This window comes from Caretta caretta, chromosome 2 (assembly GCF_965140235.1).
Source record: "Caretta caretta isolate rCarCar2 chromosome 2, rCarCar1.hap1, whole genome shotgun sequence".
Taxonomy (NCBI): domain Eukaryota; kingdom Metazoa; phylum Chordata; order Testudines; family Cheloniidae; genus Caretta; species Caretta caretta.
Genome location: NC_134207.1, coordinates 5498147 through 5510488, shown reverse-complemented (window position 1 = coordinate 5510488; position 12342 = coordinate 5498147). Strand labels below are relative to the sequence as shown.

Below are 12342 nucleotides of genomic sequence, written 5' to 3'. Positions count from 1 at the left end.
CAGTCTCAATCAAAATATGGAAATGTGGTCTAGATGAAATTACTACAAAGTGAGCGTACAACTGGTTGAAAGACCGTACTCAAAGCGTAGTTATCAATGGTTCACTGTCAAACTGGGGGAGTGTGTCCGGTGGAGTCCTGCAGGGGTCAGTCCTAGGTCTGGTATTGTTCAATATATTTATTAATGACTTGGATAATGGCATGGAGAGCGTGCTTATAAAATTTGTTGATGACACAAAACTGGGAGGGGTTGCAAGCACTTTGGAGGATAAGATCAGGATTCAAAACAACCTTGACAAATTGGAGAATCGGTCTGAAATCAACAAGATGAAATAATAAAGACAAGTGCAAAGTAGTGCACTTCAAAAGGAAAAATCAAACGCACAACTACAAAATAGGGAATAACTGGCTAGGTGGTGGTACTGCTCAACAGGATTTAGGAGTTATAGTGGCTCACAAACTGGACAGGAGTCAATAATGTGATGCAATGGTATTAACAGGAGTGTCATATGTTAAGACATGGGTGGTCATTGTCCCACTATACTCGGCACTGGTGAGGCCCCAGCTGTGCCCAGTTCTGGGTGCCACATTTTGAGAATGATATGGAAAAACTGGAGAGAGTCCACAGGACAGCAACAAAAATGATAAAAAGGTTTAGAAAAATCTGACCAATGAGAAAAGCTGAATAAAACTGGGCATGTTTAGGCTTGAGAAAAGAAGATGAAGGGGGCACCTGATAACAGTCTTCAAATACGTTAAGGGCTGTTAAAAGGAGGATGGGGATCAATTGTTCTCCATGACCACAGCAGATAGAACAAGAAGTTAACAGGCTTAATCTGCAGCAAGGGAGGTTTAGGTTAGATATTAGGAAAAACTTTTGAACTATAAAGGGAGTTAAGCTCTGGACTAGGTTTCCAAGGGCGGCTGCGGAATCCCCATCACTGGAGGTTTGTAAGAACAAGTTGGACAAACACCCGTCAGCGATGGTCTATTTATAGTTGGTTCTGCCTCAGCACAGGGGGCCAGACTAGATGACCTCTGGAGGTCCTTTCCAACCCTACATTTCCATGATTCCATGTAACTGACTTGCTCATTGTGGATGTCACAGCAGAATGGCCTGGGGGTCCCAGGCACAGGGGTGGCATGAAAAATGAGACAGAGATGCTTGTGGGAGAAATGGATGAATGGGGCAGGCAGGGTGGCATCAGTGGCAGACGAAGTGGTTAGAAACTAAGCTAGGTAACCAGAAAGGGATGGGATTACATTTGGCCTTGGCGATGAGGGCGAGAAGTTGTGCGATGCACAGAAGGAAGTCAGTGGAGAGGCTGAGAAAGGGGACAGGGCACGGGTCACTTGCTGGTTTGAAATAGAGTGACTGGCAGATTCTCTGTAACAAAGTCTTTAAACCAAGAATTGAGGGTGTCAGTAACTCAGCCAGAGGTTATAGGCCTATGACAGGAGCGGGCAGGTGAGGTTCTGTGGTCTGCGATGTGCAGGAGGTCAGACTAGATGGTCCCTTCAAGTCCTTGAATCTATGGTGAGAGTCAAAGGGGACTGTACCAATAACAAGGCTCGCTCCGGAGCTAAGGTAGATCAGCACAGCTTCACCGATAACGGTAGAGCTACATGGATTTATACCAGCTGAAAGTCCGGCCCATTTTTTCCAATCCATCAAGACTTGCTGGATAGGCCATAACTGCCTTATAACGAGTTCACCTTCCAGGAACACACAACTCTTAGAAACTGAAGTGCCCAGGCATCTCCTCTCACAACCGTTTAAACACTGAATCATTTACAGAGGCTACAGCAGCTCCAGGTACTTCAAGATGCTTCTTACCAGGTCTCTGTCGTCGGTCACCAGGAGTTTCCCTTCAGGGCCAGTTCTCACTTTCTTCGGGGCGTGCTCTGATCTAGAACGAACAGCACCTTTTATTATTTATCAATGTGCACTACAAGGATCAGCACCAGATCCTGCCTAGCTCTCCTCAGACAACCACCACATTCCCTTTAAACACACCAGCCTGTGTGACGACCGGCCCTATTTAGCTGGGCCTTTGAACATGCTCCCAGACAGCGCGGGAGTCCTCTGTTTGGGGAGCGCCAGCAGCAACCTAGAAGTGGGGAGGCCCATCAGCGCCTGAACCGTGGCCCTGCCCCCGCTCTGTCTCTTCCTGCTCCCTCCAAGACCCCACTCGCTCATCTCTTGCCTCTTCCTCGGGTTGCCAACCCTCCAGGCTTGTCCTGGAGTCTCCAGGAATTGAAGGTTAATCTTCAATTAAAGATTATGTCAGGTGATGAAACCTCCAGGAATACGTCCAACCCAAAATGGCAACCCTATCTCTTCCCCCGAGGCCCACCCTGCTTCTCTCTGCCCCCTTCCCGGAACGGGGGTGCAGGGGCGGAATGTGGTGCCATGGCCCCATCACTTTTTCCTGCCTTAGGCGAGCAACTGGGGGGGAGGGGGCAGAGAAGAACAAGCGGCGGGCGGGGAAGCGGCGGGGCGGGGCAGAGTGAGGGCATGGCCTCGGGGAAGAGGCCGAGTGGGGGTGGGGCAGGGCACAGGCGGGGCCACGATCTGGGTACCAGCTGCCCTCCCCTTCCATGGAGCTTTGCTTCTGGTGCTTCAAAGGGGGTGACGGGCAACCTATCTGATGACTGGGATCGGTGAGCAGAGCCCATCAAAGCAATGGAGACTCCGCCCCCGCCAGGTGAGGGAGGAGCCACAGAACCCAGACAGCAACTGAGTGCGGAGGACAAAAACATGAACCAAAGGGACAGGGGTGCAGGTCACAGGATGAAAACAAGGGATTCGGGTGGTGACACTGAGCAGAGAATCCCAGACAGTGCCCACAGCTCCGAGAAGGAGTCACTGGACGCTGCCCGAGGGAACTCTGCCCGGGGACCAGAGACTAGAAAGAGGCCCCACAGTCAGAGAATCTCCCATCTAGCATCGTCCTGAACTGCCTCACGGCCACCTCGGCCAGGGCTAGGAAGAAGTTGGTGAGATGGTCTCAGGGCTGCGTGGGGCCATGAGCAGGGAGTGGGTAGAGGAACGGGTGTGGGGAGAAGTGCAGCGAGAACCTCAGTAAGAGGTTCTGCAAGCTGGTGCAAAGCAGACAGGGTCCGCTTGGAGACTACAGCCCTCTGGTTTCTCCACTCAACAACTACAAAAGCAGTACAAGCTTCCCCACTGCAGCCCAGCACTCTGCTTCCACCCTGATGCTACAAGCTCACTGAGAAAGACATACAGGTGGCTTCGTCCACACAGGGACCATCCTGGGCCTTCCCAGCCATTTCAACGAGGCTGTCGCACTGCTACAAAGTGGACCAGCGAGACGTGGAATCAAGCTGCGGGTGCAGGGGCGGCTGTGGCTGGGACCAAGCACTGGTCACCTGGATTAGAGATGTCTGAAGGACACCAATTCCTCCCCCACACTTCTAATAGGAGTTGAAATGACAGGGTATGAATCTTAAACCCAAGACTCACGTAAAATCCTCCTATCTCTGTAGCCAGCTGAGGTTGCAAGACAACCCTGATGCAAATTGAGAGCAAGGGCAAGACAATGCCCTCAATGAAAATTAACATGCTGCTCCAAATGCTACAAAACCTGCAGCGTATAAACCTTTCAGTGCTCCCCTCCCTGGGCTGGCCCTCTTCACCCTCCTGCTCCCCCGGACGAGAAGCTTCCTGGCTGTTGCAGTCCGGACTGTCGGCAGCCGTCTCAAGGACTCTGAAACAAAGAGTCGGCGCGGCCAATCTGAATCTCAATCAGGATGTGTTATAAACTGATCCCTTGCCAAAGCAACAAGCGGAGGGCTAACCCCTTTTCAACGCAACAAGAGACTATATGCCACAATCTCACAGCTTCACACTGCAGCTTCAGCACTAGTGCAGACCCACTACCTGTGTCTCTGTTTTTAAAGGGCTGGACAAAAACTGCATACCTGCACTGTTGAATCTCACCTTATGAGAATGGATTTGCTTACGGCAGCTACAGAGGGAAGTGGGGGTGGGACAGACTGATGTGTGCAATTAGAAAAGAGAAATATAATTTACTTGTATTATGGCATTGGCTAGAAACCCAGCTGAGACCGGGGCCCCGCAGTGCTCGGTACTGTATTCACACTAGTAAGAGGCAGTCCCTGCCCTAAGAGCTCACAGTCTAAATAGACAAAGGGCTGGCGAGAAAACAGGCACAGAGAGGGGAAGTGACTTGCCCAAGGTCACTCAGAAAATCAGTGGCAGAACCAGGAACAGAGTCCAGTTCTCCTGAGTCCCAGTCCAGTGCTCATCTATTAGATCACCATGGCATGAGAGATGGAGGGTGTAGACACAGAGAGAAAGAGGAGATGAGACAGACGCTCGAGACAGTGCAGGAAAGATGCATCGTTATCCATAACACAAAAGAAAGGAGTGAAGCCAGAAAAGATAAAGAGGTGTAACAGAAGCAAGAGAGATTAAGTGTAATCACTGTCAAGTTGATTGACAATATGTTGTAATTAAATACAGCAGCTAATAAAGCTTGCACTGCTGGCTTATTCCTGAAACCGCCGGGGGTGAGTTTGTGGGAGCTGGGGAGCAGTTATTTTTCATTCTGGCTTGCAGGCTGGTGATTTTTTAAAGCCGTGCTTATTACATTAGAGGCAGGTAAATAGACTCAAATGCTTTCCTAAGACTGCTTTTCCCTAGAGCCTATCGCTGCACTTGCCCCAAGGATGCAGAGTGATCACAGATGGGAAGGGAGATGGGCCCGTTGGAATCTCTGGAGACTGAAGGACCAGATTAAACCAGCGAGGGGCTGCAGCAGGAGTCTGCTGATCCAGCTCGCTGGGGCGTATCAACAGCGAGGCTCTCAGCAATGGGATAGACCCAAGGGCCATAAACTCAGGACCCAGCTCAGCCCCCAAACTCTGATCCAGCCGCTCAAAACAAGAGAACCTGATGGTGTAGGACACAGGGCCTGTGACAGGAAACAGACTTATCCAGGCCCACAGGTCTGGGCAGCTGGCCAAGCAGCAACAGATCAACATTCTTTTGGTGTGCACAGAATGACACCAGATCAGCTCCTCCGAAACTTGACGGGGCCATCGCACTGCCATCTGGCCTTCTAACCAGTGTGGCTTTCCAGGGGAGTGAGCCATGCAACGCCCGTTAATTTCAATGGAAGTCGTGTAGATGAATCCCCTGCTCGGCTTTGATTTACCCACCTGGGGCGGGAGTGGGGATACTTTACAGCAACGAGTGCTTCCGAAGGTTCATTGCTGCAACTGGTATTGGAAGCACGTTAGAAGTGGAGGGAACAGGGTTAACATAGAGCTGGCCGCTCTTAAGATTTGTTAGGACTAATCATAGAATCATAGAATATCAGGGTTGGAAAGGACCTCAGGAGGTCATCTAGTCCAACCCCCTGCTCAAAGCAGGACTGATCCCCGACTAAATCATCCCAGCCAGGGCTTTGTCAAGCCTGACCTTAAAAATATCTAAGGAAGGAGATTCCACCACCTCCCTAGGTAATGCATTCCAGTGTTTCACCACCCTCATAGTGAAAATTTTTTTCCTAATATCCAACCTAAATCTCCCCCACTGCAGTTTGAGACCATTACTCCTTGTTCTGTCATCTGCTACCACTGAGAACAGTCTAGATCCATCCTCTTTGGAACCCCTTTTCAGGTAGTTGAAAGCAGCTATCAAATCCCCCCTCATTCTTCTCTTCCATAGACTAAACATCCCCAGTTCCCTCAGCCTCTCCTCATAACTCATGTGTTCCAGTCCCCTAATCATTTTTGTTGCCCTCCGCTGGACTCTTTCCAATTTTTCCACATCCTTCTTGCAGTGTGGGGCCCAAAACTGGACACAGTACTCCAGATGAGGCCTCATCAATGTTGAATAGAGGGGAACGATCACGTCCCTCGATCTGCTGGCAATGCCCCTACTTATACATCCCAAAATGCCATTGGCCTTCTTGGCAACAAGGGCACACTGTTGACTCATATCCAGCTTCTCATCCACTGTAACCCCTAGGTCCTTTTCTGCAGAACTGCTGCCGAGCCATTCGGTCCCTAGTCTGTAGTCTAATATTAGATCAGATACATTAGTCACTAGAGTTAACTACCGTTCCTGCAAAAAAAGGGAGTCACTCCCAAATGGGCAGGGGGGAAAGAAGATGTGATATAGCTTTAAGGAGTAAGCATGCCATATTCCTGGCCTGCAGGTGTCACTGGGGAGCTACCATCCGGACAATGGGTCTTTAACCCACATGACTGTGCCTACAGCAACTCTCGATGGGATCTCACTACAGATATATACCCAGCATGCCCCAGGGCTGATCTCGTTCTAACCTTGCCCTAAAGGCAAGCAACCGGTCTGTAATTAAGTTACAAACCCAAAAGCAAGCAACGTCTGCCTGCCTCACTAACTCCAGTATGCCAAGAAGCACTGTGGATCTCAATGCAGTCTTCTTAAAGTCCGCTCTCCATCCAGAAAATCATCGGCAGGGCTTCACCGTATGAGAAAAGGAATCGGCAGAGAAACAATAAAGTGTCTTCATTCAAATTCCCTATCATTGCAGTTTCACAGAATCCCCGCTGCCAACAGGGCCTGCTGCATGCAGGGGAGAAGATTTCAAGAGTGATAACTGATTTGCAGGGGGCACATTAAGAGGTCTGGTTTTTGGAATGTCCCAAGCTCCTGCCCTCTGGAAATCAGCCTCTTTAAGGTGTCAGGCTGGGCACCAAGTAATTAAATACTAGTCACTTTGGAAAGAGCCAAAGGTTCTTGCATGAGGTTAACTTGCAGCACGTGCCACACTGAAATGTCAGAGAGCAGACAACCGTCCCCTGCTGCTTAAGGCTTGATGCAATTTCATCCCCAGTATTGAAAGAGATGCAAGCACAACTTCAGTTGCAATTATCCTTCAGCAATTATTTAGCTTCTCTTAGGACACAGGATAAGAGCTTATAACTGTGCTTAGCGGAGCTGTTTCCCTTTGGATTGGTTCCCCTCTGCTTATTTGATACAGTGACTGCCACTTCTCTCTCTGACATCAATTCCCAGAGCACATGCAGGTCAAATACAGATTAGTGGGATCTGTTAAATCTGAACTCTCACCAGGGAGGGCAGGGAGAAAGCTTTACAAACATCCACACTGAATATTAGCAGCCTTTGCAGCAACCACAAACAAATTAAGTAGGGTCACAAGCGGAGATACCCCGGGCCAGAATTCCAGTCTCGGAACAAACTGCTTTCCAAAGCGAGGAGGTTGGATGCAAGAGGGTTGGGTGCAAGGGGGTTGTGAAGTGTTGCCAGGTTACCTGATGCCACCAAAATTTTGGAAAAACAAATACAGAAGCAGCTCTGAAAATAGATCAGTTTCACTCAAGGGGTTTCAATTACAGCTGGCTATTCAAAGGGACAAAGCCAGTGTTGCTGGACATTACTCACGCTGGCATAATCGTGTGCTGCGGGAGAACAGAAAATGCTCGGTCTTTAACAAAAGCCCCATTGGCCTGGATGTTTTCTGCCTGGAACAAGGGATTTTAGGCGTCTTGCTAAAAGATATGCTCTAATTGGTCATATGCATTATTGGGCTCACTGGCATCACATAAGCAGGTATAATTGAGTTAGTCATGAGTTACTGGGTTCAATATTGTCCCATAACAAAGAAGGAGAACGCCACCCCCTACAGGAATCACCGGGTGAGGCTCTATTGCCTGTGTTATACAAGAGGGTCAAATTAGATGATCATAACAAAATCCATCAGTGACACGCTTGATTCTCTCAAGCAAAGGAAGCAAGGCGGTCACGTGTCTGCTATCTCCGTATATTGACTAATGCTTAGAGGCCGCAAGCGAAGTTCCAATTGGTACATGTTAACATTGACACCCAAGGCAATAGGTCTATCCAGTTTGGTTCGGGGTTTCACTCTGCCTGCTTGCTGGGCTTGGAGAGGATAACAGCAAAGAACTTGTTGAACTGGTCCTGGCAACTCCAAGGTCTAGCTCGTATAGACAAGCTAGAGGCGGGGAGGATGACAACACATTGGTAACTGCTCTCTTTCTCCTCCAGAAACGCAGCAGGGAGTGTGAGCTGAAGAGCCCAGAACACGGGCTTAGGGCTTAATTTTCTATTTAACAGCTGTTCACGGCATGGGGTACGTTATTCGGAGGCACTGGGAGTCACCCAGGCTTTGTCTACGCTGGCAATTGAACGACAAAACTTTTGTCTTTCAGAGGTGTTTCCCCCCCCAAGACAAAAGTTTTGCCTCGACAAGTGCCAGTGTGAACAGCTCGTTGTTGGCAGGAGCGCTCTCAAACGCCGCTCCTTGGGGGTGGAAGTTTTTTGTCAACAGGAGCGGCGACAAACAGCGGCTAGACGGCATGACGTTTAGCAGCACAGCTGTGGCAACACAGGTGTGTCGCTGAAAGCTGCGTAGTGTAGACAAAGCCACACTGACATCCTTCAGTGACGTCTGTGCTTCCAGAGACGGGCTTTAAGTGTCCCCTGAAAGCTCCCAGCTAATAATGTCTGATGTGGTCAGTGCTGAAAAGGACCTAAGGGTCACAGTGGACGAGAAGCTGGATATGAGTCACAGCAGTGTGCCCTTGTTGCCAAGAAGGCTAATGGCATTTTGGGCTGTATAAGTAGGAGCATAGCCAGCAGATCAAGGGGCGTGATCATTCCCCTCTATTCAGCATTGGTGAGGCCTTATCTGGAGTACTGTGTCCAGTTTTGGGCCCCACACTACAAGAAGGATGTGGAGAAATTGGAGAGAGTCCAGCGAAGGGCAAGAAAAATTATTAGGGGGCTGGAGCACATGAGTTATGAGGAGAGGCTGAGGGAACTGGGGATGTTTAGTCTATGGAAGAGAAGAATGAGGGGGGATTTGACAGCTGCTTTCAACTACCTAACGGGGGGTTCAAAGGGGATGGATCTAGACTGTTCTCAGTGGTAGCAGATGACAGAACAAGGAACAATGGTCTCAAGTTGCAGTGAGGGAGGTTCAGGTTGGATATTAGGAAAAACTTTTTCACTAGGAGGGTGGTGAAACACTGGAATGCGTTACCTAGGGAGGTGGTGGAATCTCCTTCCTTTGAGGTTTTTCAGGTCAGGCTTGACAAAGCCCTGGCTGGGATGATTTAGTTGGGGATTGGTCCTGCTTTGAGCAGGGGGTTGGACTAGATGACCTCCTGAGGTCCCTTCCAACCCTGGTATTCTATAATTCATTGCGCATCATTTTCCTCCCTTCTCCCACCCCACGGCCTCTCCCCACACCACAGACAGAACAGAGACAAATACTTGTAGTAAGTAAAACCTAGGATTAATACTCAGAAGAGGAATGGGCTGGTGGTTAAGGAAATGGATTGCGATTCTCAAGAGAGCTGGGTTCAAACTCTTGCTCTGTGACTGACTTCCTGTGTGATCTTAGGGAAGTCACTCTGCTCTCATTTCTCCATATGTAAAAAGAGGATAATTCTTCCTTGCCGTGTCTGTTTAGACTATAAGCTCTTTGGGACAGGCACTGTCTCTTCTTAAATGTGCATGCAGTGCCAAGCACAACAGAGCCCCAATTTCAGTTGGAACCTATCGGCCCTGGGGTAATATAAATAAATTATTCACAATTGACTTTCCCTCAGCACCACCACTGGGTTCGGAGTTCCCTGCTCCCTTAAGGGCTTCAGCGTATTCTACAGATCAAGACAGGGGAAATGTATTGGATTTTTTCCCAAGAGTTACACAATTTCAGCTAAACTCATTAAGCAAGTAACTGACATACTCCGTAAAATATGTCAAATTCCTAAAATCTGATTAAGTCTAAAGGGAGCTAGGGTCTGTGTAAATCAACACGTGAGCGGCTGAGAGTTGACTCATTACCCAACCTCCTCTTGAAATAAGAGCACGCTGGGGTACAGAAAATCATTTTGACTCCCCTGCAAACATTTAGGGGTTTAACTCCCCCTCCACCAGCTCTCTCATTCCCAGCAAGAGGCATTGGAGAAGTCACTGACCCTAAAATGAGGGAAGTGAAAATTAGCCAAGTTCACATTAACTCCTTCCTTTCAGATCACGGTGCAACCTCAATACGTAGCAAAGTATAGAAAATACAAACCTATTGGACTTCAGATGCGTATTGTCTTATCTTAGTGTTTTCTATAAAGCCCATCACTGTAATTACTAAGTACGTGTAATCAATCAACAGTCCCCTTCAATATTTACTTCTCGCTGCTCTGAAGCAAAGGATTAAGGGCTTGATCAAATGCCCACTGAAATCAAGTGGATACTAAAGTGGGTGCTGGATCGGGTCCCAAGCTGGATGTAAAGATTACATTGAAAATTGATGTCTTAGCCCTGCTTTCCTAGGCAAAGGAGAGGTGATAATTTAGTAGCCAGGTCCTTGCTTTACTCAGAGTAATGCCACAGTGAGTGGTGAGAGTTTCTTATCATAGGGAGGAAAAAAATCAATTCAGTACAGTTGCAATTTGTATAAAAATTGCAGAGCAGCAAAGTTCCAACATTTCCCTGGTAAATCTGAGGCCACAAAGAATATGAAAAATCTCCCAGTGCAGAAAACATAGGAAAGGAAATAATACACAGAGATTATGGAAAGCTTAAGTCTCATCAGAAGCTTGGGTAGGTGAAACCCAGGTTACAAACCAGAGTATTGTCAAAGGGTAAGTTTCTTTCAACGTTCCTCTAGGAATCAACACTTAGGTTTTGTCTACACTAGAGTCCTCCCCACCCACTCAAAATCTCCCATCATTGTTACCACTGGTGCAAGCTCTAGTAGCTAGTCGCATTTTTACCACCGTTTTATCCAGCGCTGCTCTGAGTGGTGGTTAAATCAGTGTTCGATCTACACCAGCATTTCCCTGCATACCACTGGAAGAAATCTTCAAGGAAAGTCAGGAGGATCTGAGCTCAGGTGGCTAGCCCGAGCCACTGCCATAACGACACACTGCTATTTTTAGCGAGCTAGCTCACCTTGAGCTAGCGTGAGTCTGACTACCCGGGCTGGGCGGTGCGCTCCCAGCAGCCATGTAGACACATCTGTGGCAAACAGCTGCTCCGTGAGTTTAGCGTGTTTGCACATACGGCCTCTCCTGTCCACTTGCGCAATGGTCTATTCCCCACCCCTCCACATGCCGAACCATTCATTTCTCACCTGGGAGCGCTCGCTGGCCCTGAAGCTGGAGTTTTGGTTGGGATGGGCTCAGTCTCCACCTGAAAGAGATTTTATTACCTTGGGATCCAAGCAATGCACATTCTTTGAGCTGGAAAAGGAGACCATTAGCTACAATGTTCCCAGCACCAGAGATGCCACTCAGCTAAAGCCTGGGGCACAGAACCCAATATACTACCCGCACCCTGTAGCCAAGTTTACCCATTTCAACTCTCAGGCAGGCCAACATTTTCAAGCAAAGGGACCTAAAAAGTTCACATTTAGGTGCCTACATAAATGACCTGATTTTCAAAAGGGCAGAGGCACCTGCAGTGTGTGAGAGTTTCTGCCTGGAATGTAGATTATTTTGGCTAATACAGACTTTGGAAGTGTGCTGGATGCTTTCCAGAACAAATACATGGGGCCCTGCTCCAAAGAACTTACAATCCAATGTCAGAGGTGATGCAACGAGTCGGAGGGACAGACGATCAAGAATGAAATGAGCTACATTCCAGGGCTACAGAAATACGATAATGTAGCAACCGAGTTATGGTCCATGTATATCTTAAGACGTTCCATTAAGGGCAGGCAAACCCTTCTTGTAGGCAACAGAGATGAAGCGAGCTTCTAGGAGAGATCTGGATGAGAGCAGGGCGTTGGCCCGGGGAACAGGGATTGGGAGCCTGAGCCGTGGTTTTGGTGAGAGCTTGGAAACAGATTATGAAAAGGGATTGACGCGGTCAAAGCAGGAGCTAGGGAGGACAGAGGTAGAGGTGGAGGAAGATGCAAAAGGAGACAAATAGATACATAAGCCAGGGCACGGCAGCCTAGGGCCTTGAATACAAAAACTTGATGATGCTCAGCTTGAATGTGGCCCTCAATGTTTATCCCCTGGGGGAAAATGAAGCTTTGTTGTATTTTCATATTCAACATTTCAATGAGAGAAACTGGTCTTTCGTTTGTCTCAAGCCGATTTCTGCACAATGTGCCATAGCAAAACAAACACCTCGGCACTGTCATGCAAGCAGTCCCGTTGACACACCACCTGCCAAAGGTGAAGTCTTTAATTACAAATTTCAACTCATCCACGTTTTTCTTTTAAGACTTGAACAGGCTGCCAAACTCAGATGTTTCTGAACATGGTTTTGCTTAGAAACAGCTCTGCTTATTGGCCATATTTTTAATTT

At 48.3% G+C, this 12342-nt stretch overlaps 1 protein-coding gene across 5 annotated transcripts in view; it reads right to left on the bottom strand.

The window, feature by feature from the left end:
• Positions 1-12342, bottom strand: part of TOP1MT (DNA topoisomerase I mitochondrial) — a 63304-nt gene that overhangs the window by 39858 nt on the left and 11104 nt on the right. For all 5 annotated transcript variants that reach the window (XM_075124899.1, XM_048841807.2, XM_048841810.2 and 2 more), the window contains exons 6-7: positions 11159-11217; positions 1837-1909 (exon numbers count right to left, since the gene is read on the bottom strand). In XM_075124899.1, the coding sequence (XP_074981000.1) occupies positions 1837-1909; positions 11159-11217 (132 nt within the window). The remainder of the gene's footprint in view (positions 1-1836; positions 1910-11158; positions 11218-12342) is intronic.